Source organism: Pagrus pagrus (genome assembly GCF_965226575.1).
Source record: "Pagrus pagrus genome assembly, chromosome: 1".
Lineage (NCBI taxonomy): Eukaryota > Metazoa > Chordata > Actinopteri > Spariformes > Sparidae > Pagrus > Pagrus pagrus.
This window is the reverse complement of record NC_140185.1, coordinates 30069480-30096890: the sequence shown is the minus strand read 5'-3', so window position 1 is coordinate 30096890 and position 27411 is coordinate 30069480. Positions and strand designations below refer to the sequence as shown.

General features: G+C 41.9%; 2 protein-coding genes across 5 annotated transcripts in view; one reads left to right on the top strand and one right to left on the bottom strand.

Moving 5' to 3' along the window:
* The window catches only part of nfatc3a (nuclear factor of activated T cells 3a), a 65040-nt gene extending 60061 nt beyond the window's left edge, over nt 1–4979 (top strand). For all 3 annotated transcript variants that reach the window (XM_084359608.1, XM_084359607.1, XM_084359606.1), the window contains exon 10: nt 1937–4979. In XM_084359608.1, coding sequence (XP_084215734.1) covers nt 1937–2013 — 77 coding nt within the window. In that variant the 3' untranslated portion in view covers nt 2014–4979. The remainder of the gene's footprint in view (nt 1–1936) is intronic.
* Nucleotides 4980–5915: 936 nt separating this feature from the next.
* esrp2 (epithelial splicing regulatory protein 2) lies at nt 5916–27340 on the bottom strand. Of its 2 annotated transcripts, XM_084355999.1 has the most exons (17): nt 27230–27313; nt 26894–27046; nt 26260–26388; nt 19447–19560; nt 18874–18988; nt 18537–18632; nt 17820–17874; nt 17204–17314; nt 16556–16688; nt 16322–16364; nt 14327–14628; nt 13253–13486; nt 12846–13044; nt 11045–11249; nt 10738–10936; nt 8846–8946; nt 7250–7385 (listed from the first exon to the last, which is right to left on the bottom strand). In XM_084355999.1, the coding sequence occupies exons 2-16, from the start codon at nt 27023–27025 to the stop codon at nt 8860–8862; spliced, it is 2154 nt and encodes a 717-aa protein (XP_084212125.1). In that variant the 5' UTR covers nt 27026–27046; nt 27230–27313; the 3' UTR covers nt 7250–7385; nt 8846–8859. The 2 variants fall into 2 exon arrangements, with proteins under 2 accessions (XP_084212126.1, XP_084212125.1); XM_084356000.1 differs by lacking the exon at nt 8846–8946 and having other exon boundaries at nt 5916–7385; nt 27230–27340.
* Nucleotides 27341–27411: the final 71 nt, after the last annotated feature.

The window sequence follows — 27411 nt, the reverse complement described above, 5'->3', positions numbered from 1 at the left end:
TGTGAGATTTTACAGTACGTGTACAAGCAGACAGAAATAGGTGGCGTTCTTTCACATGGCGTGTTCAGACAACTCTGCTCGTAAACCAGCCCGGTGTCAAACTGGGCCAGAGGTCCCCGCTGCACACTCCCAAACCAGTTTGCCCAGCCTGATTTCACTCTTCGACTTAATGACCTGTCAACATCACCTTCAAACCACTTAAAGAAATCTCATGAACGAAGACAAAAACTGAAAACACACGTGTGTTGTTACCGTGGCAAAAAAACCCCATTCACATCACATTTTCCATGAATTCCAAACAACTGAACGTCTGCCCGTCTGTCCTCATGTCCTCCTCAAAGTATTTGAAGTTGATTTACTTCACGGCTGCACTTTTTTTTACAAGCTCCCCGCTGCGTCTCTTGTGGTCCCAGTGTGAATACTGAATGGAGGCAGCAGATGTAAAACAATCACACGCGCTGGCTGAAAAACAGGCAGTGAAAAGAGTTATCTGTTATTTATTTAAAATGAGCCTCTAAATGAGTCGGTGGAGTAATTAACCTTGCTGTGCCTGAGTACCACTCCGGGCTCCACAACATGTTTTTAACGGTGCTTTGGTTTTACACATCCCTTTTTACCGTTGCTCACAAACCTCATGAACAGGCCTGAGGAAATGTAGTGAACCATCACTAAAGCTCTAATGAAGTAACGGGCAGCCGTACAGGAGTGTGTTTATGCGAGTCAGAGTGCTGTGGTAACAGGAGTTGGACTCGAAGGTCAGAACTGGCACGTTTAGTGAGTTTAGTGAGTTCCCCTCATTTGTTGTCTCAGGAGTGATTATGTCTCACATCAGAGCTGTGACTAAGTCAACTTTGGGTTCACCATGCAGTTTGAGTTTTCCACTTTGGGCTGTCAGCTGGTTGAGGTCCAGCTTTCAGTCTTGTGAGGAACTCGGTGTGGAGCGACACTGCCCTCTGCTGGACAGAAATGCGTACTACTGCACCTCGTTTACAGCAGTGATGAAGCCTTACGACGCTTCGTGGCTTTCTTTCTGTTTGTCAAATGTCAGGGCCTCAAACTCAACAAGCCCTGTGAAATCTGGTTGTTTCTAAAAGTATACTCTTGATTTCATATTTTCAATCTTGGAGTGTGTTGAATCTGAATGAAGTCATAGTGGAGAAAGATATTACATATTATTATCTACTGAATACCTTAGTATTCAGTAGATTTTCTGTATGAACACGATCAGCAATGATTAGTTGTTTAATCGTCAACTGACAGAGAACTACTTTCAATTCATTGATACATTTTGGTCATTTTTCTTTTTTTCTGACTTTTTAGGGAAAAAAGAAACAGAACATTGAAGTGGACGCAATCGAGAATAATGCTCGTTTGCCATGTCTGTTTAAACTTACTGTCTTTCCCAAATATCTCAATGTCCTCCATAAATAAAATACTGGAGAAGTTTCTGGATTTGGAGGGAAATCATGTCTGTAAACCTCTAAGTAGCAATGAAAATCTTCTGGTCAAAACTTGTTGAGTTCGGTACAGAACTGTTTCGGTCGTTTTTCAAGCAAAAATATCAAAGATTTGCATCTTGAATGCAACTTGAAGATGTAATTTTGGGATCTAGGTCATAGTGATTAGCATTTTTTATTTTTACATGTTATCGGCTAAACCAATAACCAGATAATAGTGAAAATAATCAGCATATTAATCTGCAACACTGTCACAACAATCAAACTAAACAAAGAGCCTTCTGATGCACCAGTGATGTTTTAATCAGTCATGTGGTTTTAAACGGGGAATGAGACAACGTTCGGAGCTTCAGCATCGTACGTCCATCTTTAAACTCCAGTTAAAAATGATAAAAAGCTGTTCTTCCACGAGGCGAATTTAAGTAAATTATGTGTTGAATGAATAATAAGTGTTTTTCTGTTTGTTTTGTCCTTCACAGTAAATGAAATCATCGGCAGAGACATGTCCCAGTCCCCCGGCGCTCATGGTCCTCCGTCGGCACACAACCAGTCATAGCTCAGCCCACGGTCACCCCCTCCAGCTCTTAACCCTGCAGACCCCACAGCTCCAACGCTGACCCTGGACCCTTGGGACAGGAGGGCAGGAAGAGACAAGAAAGACTGCGGTCAGTGACAGAGTACGGTTGGAGATTTGTTTAAGCCTCATGGACCTGCTAGACCACCAGCCTGACCGGAAGACCCTCTCATCCTTCTCCGATTTCATTTAAAACTATTTCTCTCAATTAGAGACACAGAAACAGAACTCACACCGTCACACAGATTAAGGTGAGCGGGAGAATGCAGCCATGACGATTCACACCGAGCTCAAAACGGTCTGAGAATAATGAGGATTAACGAGATTGTCGAGATGTGAGCCGTCCCTCGTCATTAGGTCTGACCTTTCAAACTACTTTCTATAGCGGAGACAATACAGAGGCGTGTGTTGTCGTCCTCCCTTCTCACCAGCATTGACCTTCATGAATGAAGACGTCTTGAGACGTATACGAATAAGAGAGACTCAGGAGTGCACGGTGCTCTCACGGGAAGCCAGAACTTGGATTCAAACTTGGTCTGAAGGGTGGTTTTAGTTCCCTGAAGCTAAAAGTTTCTCGGGCAAACATCAGGATATTAAAACTTGAGGATGCTTTAAAACCATCTGGGTTTACCTGATAAGAATCTGACAAAATGTGGCAAAACTTTAAGCTGTAAAATTGGATTACGATCAGAATTTCAATTGTCAGTGAAAAATCTTTCCGAAAAATTCAGAACATCTGGCCGAACTGTCCTGTCCGCTCCCAGTGATGACAACACTGTCCACTCCTATTTGTCTCCCTTTTGAATGATGAAACCATTCAGGTCTGGAGTGCAGGGGCCCGGCAGCGAGGACGAGCTCCTCCGGCGCTGGTCTGGGATCTGCAACCTGCAACATTCCACAACTTTTAGTAACCTTGCAGCCGTGTAGATATCTGTACATGAACCCCTCCCTCTTTTTCTCTCCAGATCCTCCCTCTCCTGTGTTTCCTTTTCTTCTTCAAGTTGAACAAATGCCTTACTAACACTTAGCAGCTTTGAATGGTAGCGAAAGCTTCTTTTTTTTTTTTGTCGTTTTGCACAGCTGGCTTTGAGTTTGACTGTAATATTTTGAAACAGATTTTGGCCGTGTGGATATGATCCGATGAAACCTGACGAAAGGATGGTGTCAGTTAGCCCCTTTGATCACTTTCATTCAAAGATATTTGAAGACGCCCGTTATTTCCACGTTACAGAGAAGTGTTGTCATGAGTGCACAGAGAAATTTCTTCTCATGCAATAACTCCCCAAATCTCCCAGGGGCCCTTGTGTGCCTTCATACCTGCGATGGTATGACATGTAGTGGGAAACAATCTGACTAAAGTTTTGAAAGTATTTTATACAAAAAGATGTCGATGTATTTTGAATTTATGTATTGTTCCCCTTTCTGTAATGAACAAGGTAAAACACCAACAACAGAACAACATTTTCCACATCCCCTGTTCAACACAATCAATGTTTGCTGTTAACAATCAAAGACTCCCTTATCGTCTTTTCATTAATATTTCTGATCCCGACAGACATGCACAGTGCCTGTACGGCAGCGCTAACACAGTCCGGAGAGGAGCGTGTTTTCTGGCATGTTTCTAGTCGGGTATGACGTGGATGTAGACAGACAGATTCCCTTTGGCTTGTTTTGCCTTAAGCTTGACAATAATGCTCCTGCATGCGAGAGCTGAGGAGCGTCGCTTACGACGGTTTGAAGTCAGTTTCCAGGTGAAAATGATTCTGCTATGCATTAAAATTCTGCCTAATGCCTTTAAAAAAAAAAGAGAGAAAAAAAAGACAAAAAAGACCTTGATGCCTATAGGAGTAGACTGTAGACTTGTTGTAGATGCTTGATTGGTTGTGTTAGCATCCTGGAGTTGTCCATAAGCCAATCTGCCTTGTCGAGGACGCAGTACAAGCATCTTAATAGGTTCAGTTCAAGTGTGTGTGTGAGTGAGAGTGTGTGTCTGGATGAACGGATGGTGTTTGTACCAAATATGCTGTACAGAAGACAGGAATTTTAAGAGTCCTATTTTCAACAACAGAAGCACACACTTGTATTTAGGCTATGCAAACTATAAGAGCAGCAAATGTGAGATACGACGTTAAATAGGAAACATGAGATTATAAACTATTTGTAATAATGTTGCTAATGAACTTCACAGAGCGGAAAGAAAAAAAAAAACATTCAGATAGTGAGAGTATCATGTCACTATGTAAACTATTAGGATGCCTTAAATCTTGTTTGAAAAACCAGTTTGTCAGTGTGTCTGTATGCTGTTCTGGGTTGATTTTTTTTTCCATGACTAAGACATAAGTCAGTAACTATTATTATAATTATTATTATTATTTGTTTGTTTTTCGGGGGGCACAGGGTGGACATTGCGGGGTTGGGTGGGAGAAGTGAGATGGCTTTTTTGCATATAAAGCTGGTTCTGCAGCTTGGAAGACTTGAGTCAACAAAGAAAATGAAACAAAACAAAAACCAGCATCGACAGTAAACTCTGGCTGCCGTCCTCTTCTGTCACAACCAAAGACCGAACAATATGTTCCCATTTTACATTATGGTAAAGCAACAGAGACTGTACAACTCTATTTTTGATACTTTGAAATGGATGTCATTCCTAAAAGGTTGGGGACATGTATGAGTGTTGACTATATATATATACATATATATATATATACATATATATATATATGTATATATATATACACACACACAACAATGTTTTGTAAAATAAAAGGGAAATACAGGTTTAGCTGATGTTTACCGAGCCTTGTATTGTCATTTCTTGTATATTTTGTATGTTAAAATGTTTTTGTAATTTTTAAGACTGCAGTGCTTTTTGAAATTATTCAAAGGGAATACCTTGCATCATACTGTAGGCTCTAAAGTAGTGTATATCAATAAAACAGAAAACTCAGCTATGGCTTTGTGTCACTTTTTTCCCCTTTGTATCATGTCTGTGTTGGTCCCACTCATCCAACCCATGTTCACAACTCACTATAAGTATTTCTATAAAAAGGTGCAATATGTAAGAATTGGCTACCTGCCAGACAAACAGGGGGCAGCATATCAACAGAATAACCGCTAACTGCTGCTCACTGTAGCCGTTGCTAGTTAGCCATGCAGCTAGCGGGCCCGAGGGAGTTTGGAGCACTGGGGGAGTGTTGTTGTTAGCATGCAAACTTCAACAGTTGTCTCTTCAACACAACATGGGATCATGAACGTCATGACCTCGCAATTTCTTCACATTCTGTTGATAATTGTAATTAATTTTTGAATGTTTTCAACAAAAATCTAACATATTGCACCTCTAAATGTTATACTAAATGAGCATAACAAAGATAATATACTGTAAACACAGCTGCACATGGTAGTTCAAAAAAAATCTTTCACTTCCTGTGTGTAGAGGGAACTGGTTTGATGCAAACTTGAGGCATTAACTTTAAACTAATTTAAAGTCAACATTAAAACATTCAAGATTCAGGATCAATTTAATTATTATATAACTGGGAATGTTCAGCAAAATAGTGTAGTCCCTCTGTGCTACTTATTAAAACAAACTTGGATGATCAAATGTAAACCAAAAAAATGATTTCAGGTGGGGTGCAGAGGGTGAATTGAGGAGTCTGGCTCCCTCTAGTGGTGTTATCGAAGAACAATATTGTGGTAGACGGGCTGCACTTCACAACTTTTTTCTTTTTTAAATCTTTCAGGGGTCACCTCTACTGCATGTAGGGCAGATGACTGTCCACTTCACATCTTTTTAAGTGCATTTATTCCCTTTAAATAAAGAAAGAAAAATTTATTTATGTGTGGGAAATATTTGTTATTGGCTTTAAATGAGACAAAAAACATCATTGTTAACATTTTTTTTTATTGTTTTACATACTTATACACAGATCTAAATTCATACAAGTCTCAAACTTGCAACAAAAGAAACATCTCCTCTGCCACCAGAGGTTGACCAAGCCTTGTATGGGCCAGTATTGCACTCTGGGTAAATGTAGGCACCGTAAAGAGGCAAAAAACTCAGGAGGCATGTCACAGGAAAAAAAATCATGCAGCTTTTACACAGTACTCCGGTCAATAAAGCATGCTACAGACTGATCGGTATTAATCGTCTCGAAAAACCAAAACAGAAGAGATCTGGTAGCTGAGGTTGATCACTATAAAAGGCTGCAGGATACGCCTCGGCCCTTTTACGTTTCATAACAAAATGTCCACTTTTGTGGAAGCGGGTTCATAAAAACAGAATCAATTTGTCATTCTACTTGGTCACTTAACTCTCTGATTGTAGCAAATCATTGTGTAGTGCTTGAAAAAGGTCTAAATGGATGACATGCTATGTGTCACACATAAATGCTCTTACAGAAAATAAGTTACAAATCACTTGGTACTCTGGCACATCTGAGGTGTTGCTCTAGTTTTATCTGATAGTTGTTGCAGCTCAACATTCAAATTAATCCATGACAGTTAAGTACAGTTGATATTCCCCTCGGTTGTTTCAGTAGTACAAGTCAGTCTCTATGGCTTTTTTCTCTTTTTAACGGCACCACTTCACTGCTGGAGGCCATTAACTCAATAAACATTATGCATGCTCATACACACATCTGTGTTTGCACAAAGCTGCAGAACGCAAAGCATCCGAAACTCCTGAAAAAATCTAAATCTTGTAGTGTTTAAGAGGGAAAATTTAGAAATATACAGAAAAGATTGTGTGCAGAAGTGGTTTGTAAAGCCTCAAGCATTTCAGGACGAACATCTGTACAGTTTTAGGGGGACACATATAGAGAGTATTTAAATATACATGTATATTTGGCTTTGCAGAGCAAATGATAAGGGTGTGTCCAGGCTCCACACCATCTCGTCTCCACAACCAGCTATTACAGTAGGTACAAACACATGAAGCTTTAATGACTTCAGCTGCTTCACCAGTGGATGTCCAAACTCCAGCAGTGGCTTCAGGAGTGTCGGGGCCAGCAGAGTCAGATGTGTATTCATTAACGGCCGATCATGGAGCATGGAGAGATTCAGTAGTTGTTTTAAGTGGCACTGAAATCAACTGGAACTTATTCAGTTTTATGGCAAAGCTGAAGAGCTGTGTGTGGAAGTCGAGTGCTCTTCAATGGGAGGTTAAATGGAGGGAGATGAGGGGCTAGTGGTCAGTTGCAGAAGACCAAGTGGACCTGCTGGCCGTAGAAGGGTTGGTTGGAGCGCTCGGTTACGGCCCGTCTGGCGATCTCCTCACTGGGGAAGGTGATCAAGGCCTCGCCGCTGCACTGGCCACTAAAGTTGTACAAGATGAGAACGGCGTCTGGCTGGAGCTGCGGAGGAAGAGAAACAGAAAACACACGAGACAATAAGCGGCACTTATTTTAATGCAGCTGCGCTGTGAAAACACCAGGGGGAGCCCACAGAGCGGAGGACAAACAATACACAGGGAAAGATAGTCTCATCAAACCGGTCCAGTTAGGTAGGAAAGAAAAAAAAGGGGATTAATGGGCAGAGCTTAAAGAGCAAAAGCAGAGTACATGCCGTTCCCTGAACTAAGCACATTAATTATACATTAGTTTGCATGCGTCCACATCCTGCATCAAGAATCAAGTTTGATGCGAAGAAAGAAATCAGTTTCTATAAGACATGCAAAGGTACACTTACAGGTAGACTTAATGGGTTTCACTGCTGTCATTGCCAGAGAATGACATGTCAGAGCACGAGAGAGGGAGACGGTGTTAGTGGGGAGAGCACTCAGGATAGCAATCACTACAAAGAGTCAAGGCACTGAGGAAACCTTGTTCTGGTGGTTCTGTGAAGGAGTGCTGAATCAAGACGAACTGATAATAATGATAATTGTCACTGAGAGCAACACCAAAACTTTCAATATTAATCTCCCTGCACAGAGCGGGTGTCATCTTCTGAAAAGTTTCTGCAAGTCAGGAACAGAAACGGCCATAAATCATCTACAGTAATTCATCTCGCTGGTGAAATTTATGACTATGGAAGGACAGCTTTGGCCTGGAGTCAGTTCAGAGGACTGAATAATAAAGCCAGCAGCAGTTCAATGTCCTTAATTAGGTATGCACAATATGTACCGGCCTGCTAAAAGGAAAGTTATATAAAGGAGAAGGAGCAGTAGAGCTATCAAACATTAAATAACCCATCTCTGCTCGGGAGCCTTTCCTACCTTCAGAGCTGAATAAACTACAGGTTATTAAAAATCACTTAAAAAATCTGTATCATGCACCCCGATCTGTAGTTTTTACATATATTCTGTGTTAATATGTGTTGCATTATCCAGAGTCAGCACTCCTAACAGGCCTGCAGGAGTGAGTGTAGTTGCAAGGTAGATTATCTTGGGAAGCAGCAGGCGGACATGCCGGGTCGGGAGCTCAGAACCTTGATGGCTAGATTGGGCATTTGTGAAATTGGTTGGACATTTGGGAACTGTGGTCAAACTTAGTATAAGCATAGGTTGGTGATTTGCAGGTTTAAAGACATTTATAATTCAGAGTGAGGCTGACACCTGCTACATGTTTAAATATGCGGCATGTAGCCTTCAGTGTAGCATTATTAGAAAAAAATGTCACTTAATTTCCAAACAAAAACTTATGACAGACATTATTCTAGATCCTGACCAGCAAATCACCAACTCAGTGCTCACTGGGCAGTTTGATGCTAGTCCCCTCCTGCATGTTGTGCATCAGCCTGAACATAAGATGATTTTTAATTCTAGGAAATGCCCTCTCCATCCACTCCGGTTCTCGGGTCTGGGGGCTCTTCTTACCTTGGGGTGAGTCCCTAAAGACAGAGCCATTCTTTGGGCTGAATCAGACTCCTGGCCTGTTCGCTCATCTGAACCATGTTGCTGTACTCGTCAGGGGCGTACTACAGACAGCATAATAATGAACGCACAGTCAGGGTGGGAGCACTCCACATTGTTTCACACAGTTATTCTGTTTACCAACAATAACACTCAAGGAGGACGATGTACACACATCAAACCAGAAACACACGCACACACACACCAAGTACTGATTGGACAGGCTTGTTGTGAACCACAGTGATTAAGCATGAGACTGTGGTAAAGGACACCAGCACTAGTGTGAGAACTGTTTTCTCACCCTGAGCCAGTGTGAGAGACACTACTGCAGCCAGAAAAACACACACTCACTCCATCAAGGATACAATTACTGTAGTTCAGCCAACAGTCAGGCCTGGAGTCAGTCACACACCCACACACACACATGCACTTACGCACGCACACACTTGAAATTATCGTTCAGCAGGTAAAGTCCTCCAATGTGCGACTGAAAAGAAAGTTGTTATTTGGTGTGAATGTCATGCTGGCTGCCCCCTACAGTAGGATTCTCTCTCACACACATTATACAGTAAAGGGGTTGTACCAGCACTACATGACGTAAGCCATAAAGACCACAAGCAGACCCAAGCTCTGTGCCACAACAACAGCGCAACACCTCCACCTCCTCCTCCTCCCTCCCCAACTTGAGAAACTGTCTGGAGCCACACCTGTTAGGGTTCATACCTGCTTCAGAGGACTCCACCTAATTTGGACTGGCAGCGTAAAATACGGGAAGCAAAGAGAAGGAGGGGAGCACAAGTGCACACATGTCCCTTAGTGAAATACTACTGTGGTGTGACTCTGCAATACAAAGCATGAACGACGACTCTTTCTAGCTGCCAGGTTGTGAGCTCAGTGGTCCAACAGCTCCAGGCTTTGTCACATGGGAAGATTCAAACCTTTGACAGCGTTTAAATTTACCATCATTATCAAGTAGCTGCCGTGACAAGGTAGCACAACTTGTGATAGTGAAGTGATAGTTCGGGATGTGGGGTTATATGAGGTACTTATCCTTTATCAGTGTACCTGCAGTAGATGACCACAGCTTCCCCCTGTGCGGAGAAGCAGAGCATTGTACTTCTAAACAGTACCGACAACAAGGCTTATTTTAGGCAACTAAAAGAAGGCCCACCTAAAATAATATACATCCGTTTAAAGGATATATATATATATATATATATATATATATATATATATATATATATATATATATATATATATATAGAAAATGTTTTATGCTTTATGTTGCAGTCAGATCTGCTGCGTATAGGAATCAACCGTTGTACGGTTGAGGGAATGTATTGTCAATGGAAAAGGCTCTCCGGCGGCAATATAAAGCACCAAAAATGTTTAAAAGATAGTGTACACTTAAACGGATATTTTTTGTTTTTATTTTGGGTGGGCGGTCTTTTAGGTGACTAAAATACATCTTGCTCAGTGCTACATGCCACTTCTCAGTAGAAGCTTCTCTAGGGGGTGAAGCTGACGGCCATGTACTGCCGGTAATATACTGAGAAAGCAATAATTACGTAATAAAAACCAAAAGACACAAACTATCCTTTTAATATTACACTGCACTGGGCCGTCTGGAGCGAAGGTGCAGCTTAAATCCAAGCCTGTAACCATTTTGCAACAGTGCGACAATCACTCATATTGTTGAAAAGTAGTTATTTTACATGCAAACCAACCTGCATGACTGTAGAAAAAAAAAACAAAAAAAAAAACACAGAATATATAATTTTCTGGCAAGTTTTTGCAGTATATGACAACAAACTTCTTTATATCTGTGCCTTCATTTCAGCGCTACATGTACTGACCTGGTATCCCTGGAAGAAGCTGAGAATGTCTTTGACTCCAGTGTTGTAGGGCAGACCCTGCATCCTAATCAGGGCGCCAGGCTGAGGCATCACAGAAGAGGCGGCGGCTGCAGCGTGGTGCGGCTGGGCTGCCACTGCCGCTGCCACTGCTCCCGGTGGAGCTGCAAAGTAGCTCACTGGTGAGGGGGAAACTGGAGGGCTGGAGAGAAAAAAGGAAGCAAGAAGTTAGAGAAACACAGAAGGTACAAATAAAAGGGAGATACTGTTTTCTGATCAAGCAGCTAGTTGTAACTAATGGTGAACTAACCTGGGGTAGTAAGCTGTGTAGTTCATGTTCATATTCATGTACAAGTGTGGGTGAGGGGGGTAGTAGGCCAGAGCGTGAGCAGGGTTGTGTGTGGTGGTCTGAGGAGGTCTGGGAGCTGCCAGCAGGGGGGGCTGGTAGAGAGCAGCCTCAGAGAGCATGGCAGGTGGGGTGGGGAAGGCAGCGTAGGCAGTGGGGGGAGAAAGACCTGCAGAAAGAGACACAGATGCTGAATATATACACAATGTCTGCTCCATTACATGATGTGTTCAGTGCACGCACAGACCTGCCAGTAGTAAAGTGTAGTATGGAGAAATATACGTATAGTTACGACATGAGTGGGGATTTCAATGTGTTACAATATACCTCCGACTGTGACACCACAATGAGTCAGTATGAGGGTCAGGGTTTAGATTTTAGTCAGTTAAAGAAGTCATGACAGCATGAGAAATAAACCAATTCTTTCTAAAAGGGAAGTTCAAGCTTCTGATAAATACTGACAATACCAATGAAGTAATTAATTGTCATTAAAAGTCACCTTTTCTTGGGAAAAGTCAAACATTACCTAGTTACAGTATCTCCAATGTGAGCATTTTACTGTTTTTCTCTGATTTGTTTAATTATAAATGGAACAACTTTACGTGGACTAAACAACACATGTCACCTGGAGCAATTCTCATTTTATGATGATATACAGACAACATACTGATCAATCAATCTTTTCATGAACTGCAGCCCTAGTGTTTGACTTGGCCATAATTAATTATAATAATTAATTCCTCTCACTGCCCAGATTTGGGGACACAGTGACACTGGTAGCCACAGCTGCTGTACGTAAGAGCAGACAACACTCATTTTAAGTTATAAACATATATCGCAAACTTAAATTCTGTTAAAGAAGCACTGCAAGATCTAACATTTCACTGTCGGCCTGTTTCATCTTCTATTTTACTTTCAAATAGGTCATTTAGATGATATATACAGCAATGAAGCTGATTATCGGAAAAGTTATTACAGACGTCCAAACTTGTAAAAGTAAGACCCAGGTTGGTTAAAACAACCCAGGTGTTTCCAGTCCGATGTGTTGTTAAACACACAAACACGTATTTATTTACAAAGCTAACTGTGTCCTTCATGCTGCTATACTGACAATGCAAACACACACAAATGATGGTATGGTTTTATTTACATACAAACAGCCACCATCTGTGGGAGGCTGTGGGCAGCCTCTGGAGTGTATCCAGGTTTGTCAGGGTGAAACTACGTGCCTAAAGAAATAACATTAAGCTTAATTCTAGTCAAGATTACAGGTGAAAAAGTAAAACCACACAAATCTAAGAAAAAAAGGTGATTATTTTAATGATCATTAAAAAGAAACAAGCACAGAAGGTCCTTTCTTGTGGCTGCGAATCCTAATCTAATCTCCAGCGCCAAAAACAGATATGAGGCATAACGGAGCAAAGTACACAGTTTGAAATGCGAGTTTTAACCAGAGTGTATGCAAATCTGAGGAAGGCAGAAATGTGCCTCTGTAGTATAGATATTACAAATGAGAAACCAGCGAACTGCGGTGTGTTGAAAATATTCAAATAATTTCATATGTAACTTTCAGTTTCTAGGCCAAATACGTTTGCATGAAACCAAATTAACTGGAGTTCAGTGGCACAATGAAGGCATAAGATATGTCTGCCTACTCGTTCAGACAGCATCTCTCAGTTGCATAAACTGTTTTATATAACAAACATTTTCCAATCAAAAAACACTACTATTGACAAAGGGAAAGCAGCGAGTGCAGTTCACTTACAGGGAAGTTTGCAGGGTGGAGGGGAGAGGCCGCTGCGGTTCAGGGTTCCTCCCATCAGCACAATGCTCATCTCCTCTGTGGAGCACTGGAACACCTCGACATAACGGTCCTTCATGGTCTTTTTATGGCACTTCTGGGACACGATAAAGGCCTTGTCAGAGGACTTCATTTGGATGAAAGCGTCACCAGAGGGTCGACCCTGCAGAGAGGTCAGAGAAAAACAGAATAAACAAAGGATGGTGATCAGAATACAGCAGAAAAATGAGCTGAAGTTTGGTGAGATCCAGGTTTTACAGTTTTCTTGTATCTACTTCAAAACTTTGAATTTCTTCAGACTGTCCACTACATTGACGTCTGGTATTAAAGTCATATAAGTGCCTGAGCACACCAGCCCCCACCAGTCTGACCTGTTGGTTGAGAACCATGTGAACTCCATGGGGTTTGATGTCAACAGTGTGCTCTCCCATGAACTCCAGGATATCTTCGATGCCGGCAGTGTAGGGCAGGCCACGGAGGCGGACACAGTCGCGAGTGCTGCTGGCCGCTGGAAGGAAGGAAGGCGAGGCGAGGACTGGGACAGGCACAATAGGTGAAGGAGGCAGTGTGGAGATCAGAGGCGTGGACATATAACGATTCAGGACCTGGCAAACACAAAAAAACGAAGGATGATGACAAATCAAAAAGACATTAGTACCATTTTCTTCCTACAGAACTTTTAACACCGTTTACAAACAGCAACTAACAAATCCTGCATATTATACCTTTAAAAATGAAAAAGGTTGACGTGATGATGATGTGTTGCACAATTGAAATGAAGCTTAAACAGAAATAAGCTGAAGGACAAAAAGTCGACCTCAGTATCTCCGGGTGAAAACAATACACATGTACACATATACATTGTGCTATGACAATGTTACTTTAGACTTTAGAAAGTCTACAATCATCTGATTTATTGTATGCCTTGACTGTTTGCTCACTTTCCTTGTTGTCATGACATCAGTTCTTGTGAAAACTTTCAGACGGAGGAAGCAGCTTTCATAAACCTCAGCCCAGAGTAGAAAGGGAACTTTTACTTGAATGATTCATTAATGTCAATAAGGCACTATCAAGAGCCTTAACAGCAAGAAAATACAATGAATGGGTTTATCTACATATTTTTCATGATTAGTTTGTTAGATATCAATAAAGTAGTGAATGGCTGTCAAGATAAACAAACAAAAGCACGGTCGTGTCTAAAATAGAAAACCACAAGTTCCCCTATTTGTATTCCCAGTTTTAATGTTATTATGAAACAGACATTTCTGGAATTACACAAAGCCTGTATAAAATAAGTAAGGGAAGCTTAAAATCACTTCTTCAATTTAAAAAAATGACCAGTTTGTCAGCACATTTCCCCAGCAGCAGTTTTGTGTATCTGACAAAACTTGCAGCTCCAAGATGTCTCAAGCTCATAAAGATATTAATTAAAAAAAAAAAATCACCTGTTGCACCTCAGCTGCAGTACTCCGAAACAGCTCGATATACCGTTTCCCCAGGATCTGCTTGTGCTTCTTCAGGGCGTTCTGGGCGTACTCTTCACAAGAGAAAAGCACAAAGGCATCTCCAGTGGGTCGTCCATCAGGGTACTTGACAAAGAGAAGACCCTCAGCATCATCTGTCACTGGGCTCTCTGGACCGAGGAAGGAAAGCACTTCCTGTGGTGTGGCAGTGAACGGCAACCCCCGCATACGGATTATCACCTGGTTCTCTTTGGACAGGAACTGGGCCACTTCGTTTGATGTACCTGGTGTCAGAAGACAGCAATGATTAAACACAGTGACACTCACCATTTTGTTGTCAAGCAAGGTTGACATTTTTCATGTGGTTGTTGGGTAACTTGCTTCGGTCAGTTCAGCTAAGCTTTTCAGCAAGACAAAGAGAATGCAGTCATGCTAGCAGCTCTGTGGGGCTGCACTCTGGATGTCGACATTCTCACAATGACAATGCATACATGCAAATGTTTGGCAGGTGTAACTGCCAACCAGCCTGGCAGGCTCAGGTCGAGGCCAGGATCGTCCGAGCTACGAACTCTGAGTTTGCACCAAAACTATTTTCAAATATATATTCTGCATCCTGTTTGTTGTATCTTTAATGTTATGAACCATTTCAAGATGTGATATATTGACATCTTATGAAAACTGTGATGTAACATCCAATTTAGGGCAACAAAGCAGCAGGAGAAAAAAAATCAAAAGTGGGGTTTGTGTTGGCATACTGGCTAGTTTGCTACCAAAAGCGTCACACTGTCTTTGCCCACTGATGTGTGCACAGGCACAGCCAGCTGAGCTGTGTCAGATTTTCACACAGCTTTATTCCCCAACCTCAAGACTGCATTTGGTTTCCAGTAATTTTCCTATGTTTATATCATGTTCCTCTCCCCCAGACTGGGGAAAGACTTGTGAAAACTAAGAGAATATGTTAATGTAAAAAGGCCGCGCAAACAAGGGCTGTAAAAACACATTTTCTTGTCCTATATTGGAGTCAACCCTTCAATTTGCAAGTAACTTTATCTGGTGTAGTGCCATTAAACCAACTGACCTCAAGTCACACAAATGTATACATACATTTGGTATCAGTGCCATGTTTAGTTACCATCTACTGTGTGTTAAAAAGGTCAAACAAATCCTCAAATTAAACAGATACAATACAAAACAGCAATGACGCTGCCTGACACACAAATGTTTGGATTGTCCATTCACAAGTTTACTGTGAACTACTTTCATTTTCACTGATAAATGCAGCTGTATCTTGTCGGCCTGTATTTGCTTAAAGTCCAATGTGCTGTCAATCTGTACTGATCTTAACTCATCTGAGTAAAGTCCACAGTCAGACTGGCGGCCACTGTAAGTTATCTGCTCTGAGCGACTGTGTTTCTTTGTCTGCTATCTGTGTCCTGTGTTGCTGCTGGCTGCTGCTCTATGGTCCAGGGGCCCCGGGCCCTGCCTTTGTCTCTTCACACCCCCTTTGTACCAGCACTGAGCCAGTCCTTTCACCGACCATCAGCCTCCTCTCCCTCAGGGGAGTGGAGCTTGAGGCCGGACTGAACAGGTGAGCTGCTGTTAGCCGAGAGTGAAATTTCTCTCCAACTGGCCTCTGTAGGGTTGTGCTGGGGGTGAGGTGGTGAGGAAGGGAAGTGGGGGAAGCTCCTCACAAAGCGTCTTTCATTAGTCCAAGATAAGCTGCTAGAGAATCACTGGGATGAGGCAAAGACACAGGTAATAGGAGAGAGAGAGCCAGAGCGCAAATGAGAGCCCTTCTTTTATGGTCAGTAAAGAGCTGCTCTTTTACAGATGTGGAAGGGTCTTGTTTTTCCTCAAAGATGCGGGAAAGCCATGAAATAGAAGTCTGCCTCACACTAACAGAAAACCTTTCACCACAAGTCTTCACACAAACATGGAGAGAAGATAAAAGAGGAAAAAAAAAAATTGAAATCTGACCTCCAGCGATCTTGAGGAATTCCTCTCCTGTGGCTTTGTAGACCTGATAAGACAGGGGGAAACTGGATTGAGCATTAAAGAACATTTCAGCTCATACAGATGCAACATAAACTTCTGGTCTTCAGACAAACCGTGACAAGTCATTGATCGTCTTCTCTCATTTATATATTTATTTTAGAACACAGAAAACAAAATTACAGCATGACTGAACAAGAAGTAATTTCTGAATCTGACCTCGATGTAGCGGCTGCCCATGTGGTGCTTGTGACGCTCCAGTGCGAGATCTCTGTGTTCTGAGTTGATGAAACGAACTAAAGCCTCGCCATTCCTCCTGCCTTGAGCATTAAGACACAGGGCCACACCACCCCTGAAACACAGGTGCACAAACACATGCATCAGTACGAACGCAGTTAATGATATGCAGCCATGGTCAGGAATAAAGCGACAGGTAGTTGATGGTATGGTTATCAGGACTGGGCTCAGCAGGAATACCAAGGATCTTGTCAAGTTAGCTCAAGAAATAGTTTGTCATTTAGGGATTTTCCTTTTTGCATTTCCTTTCCCGTATTCAGATTAGGGGTTTGTTACAAATCTCATGTCTGTATGGTAAATATGTAGCTGTAGCCAGCAATACTGGTAGTTGGATTTTTTGCATTAAAAATGTAAAGTACCTTTGTGGCCATGGCATTAGCATTTAACAGTAATCTTGGAAGATTCCCCTTGACATTTTGACAAACATCAGAAATGTCAAGGCTAATTTTCCAGTCACGGATGCAAAAATGAGCGCAAAAATCAGTTTGAATTATTTTACTGCAGCATAATTTTAAATAAACTGCTCTGAAGTAATGCGGCTGTTGGAAGATACCATCAAGTCCAACATACTTGGCGATACTGAGGCCTTTAAAGAAGCGAGCGATGTCCTGGTCTGATGACTGCCATGGAAGCCCCCGTGCTCTGATCACCGTCTCACTGTCAACCGGCTCCGTCTTACTGCTGAAGATAGAGGAAAAAATAGTAATGACATTCTGACCTTATTCAGAAAAGAAGAATAACTAGAACATATTATTAAACACAAAAAACCCCCAAAACATCCATCCAGATGACTGTAGCCAACACAAACACTCTTGTTAAATTCGAACAAATCGTCCACAGACTGCAGACACAGAGACCACTCACAGTAAGTGCTTAACACAGTAACGCACTCCCATGATTAAATGTCAGCAGGTTGTCAAGGTGATAGGCTTTTGACTGTCTGAGAGCAGCAGGATTTGGTGTGCTGCTACTAGATAGCCAGGTAAGCACTTGATGGCGAAGTTGGACAGCTTTAATAACACACTTGTGGTTTCTGTGTTGCTGTAATCAATGCTGAGGGCCTGAGGTGTGACTGGAGGGGGGTTGTCAGTGTGTAAGCTGTAACACTGCTGGCTAACAGGTGTTTAGGAACACACACAAAGACGGAGTGAAATAAATATACATCTGTTGAAAAGTTCATACGTACCATGTGCCGGAATCAAACTTGTACTTCACTGTTTCAACACAGGCGAAGTTGTGATCTAAAAAAGAAAGTTGCAAGACTGAGTCAACAATGCTCTATCTTTTCTGTAGTGAACAGGTTCACCCTGCCAAGCAGCGTGTGATTTAAGCCTTCTGCATTCCTGCTACCGATCACACCCAAGGACACACTTGTTATTAAGGGGGTAAAGCCAGAGGCAACAGCCACAGTCAAGATTGGAGATTTCAGATCAAAGTTTGATTGATTGCCCTGTCACATACCTGGAGTCATCTTACATCAATGCAACAACACCACCCACTTTAAGAGTCTGGCTTCAGTGATTAAGTACTTCTGGCTGATTAACTAGAACAATGTTCACTGATCAACAAACTGCCACACCTTTTAGTTAAACATGATCTTTCTTTCAACATTTGGGCTTTGCCCCAGTTCCCATCTAATTAAAAAAACATATAACAAGGCTTGTGATACAATGCAAAGACTACAGTTCTGCAGTCACAGTGCTCATTATAAGAACCCAAACACTCAGCTAGCCAAAGCTGGTTAACACACACACTGAGTGCTTGTGAACAGTGCATGCCACTTCACTGGTCTTACTATGGGCCTGATATTTTCTGCTCTGAGTCAGCTATAAAAACAGTGCCATGGGAGATCCATTCAACATCTGCTTCAATGTCAGATGGTGTTAGGTGCAAATTCACTTACTGTAGGGCTCAGCCAGGATGCAGAGCGTCAGCTGCACCATGCTCCTCACCTCCCTCACCCCCATCGACTGCTCTGACACAGCAGGAAGACCCACATCTGCACGCACAGTTAAGGATACTGACCAGTTTCAGCTGCTTGTCATGTATGACTATGTATGACTTGTCAATGTCATGCTGCCAGGGTTTTGTGCCTGCATCCTTTTAGTATATATACTCTGTAAATACAGTCCTGCTTGTCAAAGGAATGTACATTGTATCTTCCTTGAAATATAAAGTTAAAAGATCCAATAAGATACAACCACAAACATAGTTTTAGTGCACAGGCTTGTCAAGGATACACTCCAACATGGAGGAGAGTTCGAGCTTCTGCACAGGGCCAGCGTTGGGGCAGCATTTGTGAAACTCCTTCCTCACGTCCACAAACGTAAAGAAACATTCAGGAAGGACAAGATTCTGAAGAAGAAGAAGAGGCAAAAAATCCCCAAATGATTCAGTGTGCTAGGTATGGTAATCTGGTAGACATTTGATACACCAGGAAGCTAAGAGGGATTTCCAAAGCAAACATTCATGCTGACATTATCCAAGTCAGTGTTATAAAGAGGAACACAAAGGGGAGGAAAACATAATTAAAAAGAAATTCATTACATCTTAATAGGCCTCAACGTCCACATTAATAAGACAAAGAAAACATATCCTTCGCATCGTATTCATCTCGAGCACAATTCTAGAAATTAACTAGTTATACATGATCAGGGTTCATATAAGGTTTATGACACACTATCATATAAGTGGAGCCATAAACAGAGAAAGCAATAACCGGTTTGTTTGGTGTGGTTACTGGTATTCCAACATTTTAATTTTTCAAATACTGGAATAACATGTGACGGCAGTCTTGTTGTGGGAACTATTACCTTTTTGGAAGCTTCGGGGTGGAGGGCCTGTCGGATGATGAGGGGACTGTTGACACAAAGCGTGTAAGAGCTTCTGCCGAGACATTTCAGTTCTGATGACACCGACTGCTGGAACTGCATAATGAAGCAGAGAAGAAGAAGAAAAGAAAATGAAAAATACATCACAAGAAAACTGGACTGTCAACATCTGACTATCCCTGAAGGGTATATCTTTAGAGAAAAGAGGCACTTCATTTTGGATTGGATTTACTTCCCCTTTTAATTTACATTTAGTGACTTTATAATATATCAACATGGGTCAGGTATCTGTTGTGCAAACATCATCCACTATGTGAAAGTGATAATGACACAGTGGACTCAAATCTAAAAGGCAGACAAGTGAAGGTGGTGCCGTGTTTGACATTTGACTGTGTGTTTGTTTCTCATTAGACACAAGGCTTGTCCAACAGGTTTTAGTGTTTGCCCAGTGAGAGAGGGAGCCGACACAGGAGACGAATCATCACACAGCTAATCACCAGGATCACAGTTGTGTCTTAGCGTGATCAAGAGTCACAGCCAGACGGGACAAAAGAAAAACAACTCATACAGGTCCGACCTGTTGTAAAGTACAATGGCTACAACACCCAGTCCTAAATACCAGCAACTCCCACATATGCATGTTTATTTGTAACTACCACATTCAATGAACCTCATTGCTTTTGTTGTGTCAACCTGTTGTTGGCACCGTTTCACAGTCACCACTTCACGTACACTGAGGTAAATGACATACGAGGTCAGACGACTACATTTCTGAGAATGTATTACATCACAAGGTTTTAGAGGATTCATCTCCAAGACAGTCCTAAAGTTTAAACATTCAGTTTTGTAGATTGAAAGCTGTGTCAAGTCACTTTTGACCACTCGAGGCTCAAAACAGACTTCACACATCTATTTCATGAGCCAGTTGCTGGTACAACCTCTCAATTAATTTGGTTGACATTGGACATCTTTTCAAGTTGGAGATGTGTGCATCATAATATTTCACAATATCGACATCTCGAAACCCTTCTGTGGCTTAAATGAAGCCTACTGAGACATAACTTTTGCTCGTGTCGTTGGCCACTTTAGAAATGTACGTTTTTCTCTTCTTCTTCCCTGAGCCCTCAAAGTCCCCCCCTAACTGCACAATTAGACCGTCTGGCTGTGGGACCACCTAAAACCCAGAGCTGAAGAGTTTCACATGGCTACTGGCTATATATGACAGTCCTTCAGACAGTGAGAGAGTATTAGAGGTGCGTGTTGAGGCATGCTCCTTAACAGTCAGTGAGAAATGCAGGGCTATTTGGCAACGCCAACCAGTTGCTGACAAGGGAACAAATGCTTTGGGGTTAGATTAGGGGGGGTTTTAAGGAGGCTCGACTGAAACCTGAAAGAATCAATAATGAGAAAAAAAAACTGCTCATGTATTTTCAGTGGGTCCTTGAACACCAGCACCTACAAAAGATCTCTGTCCACTGAGTTTTGGCATTGTTCTCTTCAAAACTAAGAATTTTGTAAAATCATTTGCTTAAAATTCCCTTTGCTGTCGTGTAACAGTGAGTGACTGATAGAAACAATTGAAAGAATGGTAATGACTTTCACAATTTTCCGCGCTAATGTCATCAGCTTCCCTTCAAATGTCAAATACACGGAAGTAATTTACACGCACAATTTCTAAAAATGTAACCATTTGTTTTGGTAAGAAGAATAACGGCAACATATCATGAAGCACCTCAGAGGCCTTGCGTATGGTGGTTTTACTAGTGAGTGACTGTATCACAGGGGAGGCAGAAGGTTCAGTGTGTCAAGGTGGGAAGCTCCAACATGTGAGAGTTAGCTGCCAATCAGCTCTGTTGTTGGGGAAAACAAACTAAGACAATACTGGCTCCTTTTCACATTCGCTAGAAGCTACTGAACAAGTGAACAGCAATGTTCTCGTGGTGACTCGGATCCGATACAGGGGTTACTTATTGACAGGGCCGCCAGAGATAAACTGTCCATGAGAACGGTGGGTCCACATGTACATTTTGATAAAAGGATGTACCACAAGCTAAAGTGTGTATGTAACCGCGATTCTTAACTTAATAATTATTTTTCCTAATTAAAAAGGTGGTGCGGAGAGACAATTTGTGAAACATTGTACACACAGACAGATTTGAATGACCTCATTCCTGATTGAGTCAAGACCTCATTTATTGAATGAGGTTGCATGTGTCTGAAAGCTCATAATACCAATTTTAAAATCAGTTATCCTCTTTAATCCAACATAATACCGAAAGCTTTCATTGCTATGATACTCCAAAGTTCTGCAGATTAATTTAGCAGCACATTTAAAAAGCACGGCCATACTGCACAATTTCATGTTTACAGTGATAACAGGACTAATGTTTGCTCATAGTTGTGCATGCAGCTCCACCTTGAGCAATTACTAAAGCCGGATTACTGAGAGTAAAGCAAATGTTTTAAAAGAAGTGCCGGCGCACCCTCTCCCTTTCTCCTCCATGTCAAAAACGACAGCAAATATGCTGACAACTTCACCCCAGAGCATTGACGCAAACTCATGCAAAACAGACCACAGAAAAAGGTGACAGTGCTTCTACCTACATTTCTTTTTCAGTGAACGTGACAGATGTGGTAGTATCTGTAATTTTGCTACCAGAAACCATGCAAAGAAAAATCCAGCTGTACTACTAAAACATGTTTTTATTCCAATGATTCGATCATTATCGTGCCTTACCGGCACACTTGACTCTCCTGTCAAAAACAAGCTGCTCATTCCCAGTTATGATGTGATAACCCATGTCACACTATCTGTATGATAAACGCCATCTTACTATCTGAAGAAATGAAGTCTTTCATTTCAGTTCCAATCAAAACACAACATTCATTTCTTCAGAATTTTTTCAGGACTTTTTTCAGGACTCCCAAACGTACACCAATTTCTCTCAAATCAACTTTCCATCTCACACTACCCTCTGAAAAGCATTTTCACAGATGTGGGGGAGGAAGTGGCCTTTGAACATGGCCCTATCAGCGTTTGTTCTCCAGTGTAGCTGGACTGTTTGTATGCAGAGGTGAGGTAGGCTGGTAGTGACTGAAACAAACTCCGATAAGAGCAGCAGGGAGTGTCAGGGCAGTCCCAGAGGTAACCGTTTGAGGCACCTAAATCTTAAAACACACACTACAGCACAAAGGAACGTCTCATGACATGTAAGAGTTGTGCGATTCTTACAGTCAGGATGATGGATAAAAAGAGTGTGTGGTGATTTGAGAAATCTCACTGAGTTTCCATGAGCGTTACCATTAGTAACTGTGGCTGGTTTGCTCTTTGCATACTTTCTTAAGTATCTCTTAACCCAGTTTCTAAAAAAAAGTTTTTTTTTTGTTTTTTTTTAACCTTCTTACAGCACAAGAAAATCACCAACAGTGGATGACAGAAAAAACAAGGAATAGCTGTACGTGCCAACTGGAACCCATATGTCTATAAGTGAAACAAAAAAAATGTTTGTTATGCTAACAATAAGTTACCAGTGTGGGTACACTTCACAAACACGCAGACTCTGAGGAGCCTATTCACGGCATGTCTAGTCAGCTTTAAGCTGCACTGTCATATATAGTATACTAAGTTTTTGTGCTTAACTCTGGCATTGTATTTCAGATCACTGTTTGGTTACACATGAGTGCAAACATGACTTTAAAGTAATCAGGTTATTCCAGTGCAGTACATTTCTGTCAGCTTCCTCTCTTAGTCCGGTTTCTCCCACTAACTTGCTTTCCTGTGTGAATGTAAACATAGTCATTGTCGCAACAGGCACAAAAGTCACTGTCAAAATTCTTTCAAGATCTTCCTTTTGTAGGGACCTTAACCTGACAGAAATCTTTAGACACTACCAGCAGAGATGTGCGGGTTCATAAGAATCAGATAAACACGTGTCATCTTTATGTAGTCTTTCGCAAAAGCATTAAAGGCCTAGCAGGGTTTGTTTTCCACTAGGGGCGACAGTAAACGTGATGAATCTCGTCTTCATTGTTGAACAACCACCATTGCTGATGAAGATCTACATGTGACGCAGGCAGAAATATTCACTGTCCTTTAAAGTTTTATTCATGTTACATTTAGTCTCCATCAACGACTTTCTTCCTCATTCTCCGACTCTCTCCAGGAAGTTTCAGTGACAGGCGACCGAATGAACCGCACCGTCACCTTGAATAGAATTACGGATGTCACTGGGTTTGAACATCGTTGGAAATATTTGGGATAATGTACGCACCCCATTGAACAAAATATAAAACAAAGGTCTAGCTGTTTTTAGACATTTTAGTTAAAAAATCTTACATACAACATCTTTAAAATCCAGGCTTTGTGAATCACTCTTAAATGTGATTCATCGTGTTAACCATGTCACAACCCAGTAGTCAGCATTTCAAGTGCGGCCTAAAACTGTTGAAAAACAGTTACGTGGTGAGTAAGAGGTTGCAATGTTTCAGTTTCACAACATCAACAACAACAACAGGGTCAGTGACCTCTCACATCGCAACCATCAGCCTGGGACATGCTGTCAGCGTCTCAAACTAAAGCACAAGCCTGTACAGTCATCAACAGCCACACTGAACAGCAGCTGTGACACGCACACACTACGTGATAATGGTCACAGCTACAGTCATCATCTTACACGTCAGTCTATTCTGACAGAGCCCTGATTCATGTTACCGAGCATTCACACTTCCTGTGTTCTTTATAATGTCTGTTCTTAAATTGATTACGGTCAAAATTAATATGTAGGATTTCCACAAAAAATGTTGACTAAACCCATGTTATATCCCATGCTTCCAACAATCAATCAAACCCAGAGAAATATGTGAGTAAGTAAAGGTGAATTTTTATTAGGTCAAGTTCCTGTAACACACGGGGTAACGCGGGAAACACCCGGCGATACGTTACAGAGTGAGGAAGGAAGATGGCCAACTGGCTAGCTAGAAACTCTACTGTTTACTGTAGTTTTTTTGCTCAGTCGTAGATAGTTTTTCATCAGCAGTGTTCGGTGTTTAACAATAAAGACAACAACTACCCACGACCTGACCCCACGCGACTCGTTAACATCACCCTACGTCCTTTGCCATTGTTTTGATTGAGACCCGTAGTGGCAGAGATTACAAACTGTGCATTTAAAATGGTGTGAAGCTCTTTATAAAAAAAGAAAAACAAGATCTTTATAGCACATTAACCAGAGGACAAATAAGGACATGGGACTGAAGATATCCTCATGTCTATTCTCCAACTTGAAAATAAACAGGCAGGGTGTATACTTGTGTGTCAAATTTTATTGAGGATCAGTTTGTGCATGAGGGCTTTATGCAAAACAGTAGGACAAGTGACTGACTGATGTGGCACAGTAAAATTGCACCAACATGCAAAATTACAAATGCATTCTCGGATCCAAATGCATGCGTAACAGAAGCTCATAAAACTAAATATTCACACATCACAACGCTCTGAAGTTTAGCAGGCAAACTGTTCAGCAGCCGAGTGTTAAACAGCCCCGCCAACCTCTCCGGCCTTCTCTACCTTAATAAATCTTTCACCAAAGACATCCGACAGATGTCCTCAGGGACTGACCACAGGTCAATACAACTAGCCCACCAATAAGAGGCAGCTGCTTGTTTCCTCTCAATCTGTATGAAAGCTGGAAAGGGCTTCATCAAGTAAAGAAAGGACGACATGCATCTAAGCTTCAGTTCTACAGAACTATTTTCTTTTTCTTCCATGTATCAACAAGGATAAAAGTAATCTTAAAACGACCAATAGGGAGAGAAAGTAACTGGTGAGACAAAGGTATGAAAAGAGCAAACTGATTGCTGGGTTAATATTTGAAGGTTCAGCACACAAACTGAGCCACAGTTGAGCTGAAGTCTTAGCAGGTCTACATGAGACTGAATGACTTGAGCTTTTAGACCAAACTCCCACGAAATTTTAACTGTTTTAAGCGATACGTCCTCATTTCTATGAAGCTCTAAAAAGTATTTTTTTTAAAGCGGCCACATTTTTCAACTGATCACCCAAACTAACCTGCTTGTGCATGCAAAGCATTCAGAGCATGGCGGCACTGTGTCAAACCAAACACACTGTTCCAGCAAGATAATAAATGGTTTTCAAACAACAAAATACAGGAGGGGTGGGAAAGGTGCAAAACATGTTAGGCAACATTAGCACTTTTGTCAAAACACATCTCTTGACAGGGAGGAACCAGCAAGAACGATCTTGGCTGTAAAGTAGTGCCGTAACCAACCACTGAGGACGAAGCCGAGGACCTAAACGCCTCCCCTCCCGTCTGTCCTGCAGCCTAAAACAGAGGTGCGGTCCCAGGTAAACATTCCGCTTTCCAGATGTCTGCAGCACGCATCAGGCCGAGACAAGACTAGACCTGCGACTCCTTATCTCCAGATGCCTCGGGGCTCTGCCTATCCCAGCCCCTGAGCTCCTACAAACTGTCAGCGGAGTTGAACTGTCAGGGCCGAAACCAATGACACATCTCCACCAGGTGGAAGACCACTTTTCTTAAAAAGGTCACCAGGGAAATTTGACACTCCTCACATTAATGCCAAGTCAGGCTTGTCACGTCTCATCTCGCTGCTGGCGAAAACTGTCAGAGGAAAGTTGATTTAATTAACTCCTGAATTGCTCATAGTGTCACCAAAGCAGAGAGAGATTTTTACGAGCTTCTGCTGTGGTTTTAAGGACTTTTAAGGCCTTTTTTCTTTTTTTGATGGAAAATGCCCATCACATTTAGCACTCACCTGTTGCAGAACTTTATCCAGAGGCTCAGCTTTGACAATGTCGTCCAGAGTCAGTCCCGTCTCCTCTTTACACTGGTCTGTCAGCTCCAAAGTGTCTGGCTTGACAAGACATCTCTGAAGCTTCCCAACCTGCGGAGGGATTTAACGTTTCATGGCACAGAATACAGCTTGGAAAAAACAAACAACCAACCAAACAAACAAACATGCTAATTGATGTCAAATTACAGCCCCCCACATTCAGGAAGTGAACTTTTAACAACAAAAAAAGTCAAACAAACAAATTGACAATGTAGTTGCAAAAAGCACTTAATTGTCAATAAAGCGTTGTTTTAACGTGAAGCTGACATGCCAAACCAAAAAGGTGTGTTTTTTTCCCCTCCTCCTCACCTGCTTGTTACATTTTTTAGTCGCACACCTGTCTTATTAAAAAAAAAAAAAAAAAGGTGAGCTAACAAGACGGCGGCCAATTGATGTAGCGTTAGCTAGCATGAGAGGAAAAAGCAGGCTACAGAGAGCACACCATGTTGATTTAAATGTCAAACATATTGTTCCACTACAGGTAGACACTATGCCACAAACACTCTGGGTACATAAGAAACCGTACAACGAACGAACAGGTCAGAAAGGTCCGTACCTTTTTCTCATGTAGGTCCACAATTTGCCACACCAAGAGAATTATTTCCCTCTCATCCGAACCCAGTTTACCCCCATTTGCACCAGCTGTTGCCCCAAAGAACACCACCAGAGTATCACTGTGCGAAGCCATCAGGGACCACAAGGGTAAAAACTACAATTAAAGCAAAGATTAAAATAAAAATAACACGAGGGTTCACCTTTTTCCAAGTGATAAGAAGAGCGAACAAAAGGACTGGAAACTCAATTGAAGGTAAACGGAGAGAGGGGAGAAAAAAAAGGGGGGGAGATTATTTTCAGAGGAGCCACGAAAGAGGTTTGCGGTCAGAGACTCTACCTGTTGAAGTACTTGAGTGTGCTCTATCCAGAGATACTGGTTTAACTGGTAAAGAAGGGTGGAAATCCGTGTTTCCTTCACACGAACTCCATAACAAGCCCCGCAGTTTTTTTTTTTCCTGAGTTACCTGTGTGGCTCGGCCTCTGCGCGAGGAGAAGCCCCACGGGCGTCGTCTATTGGCT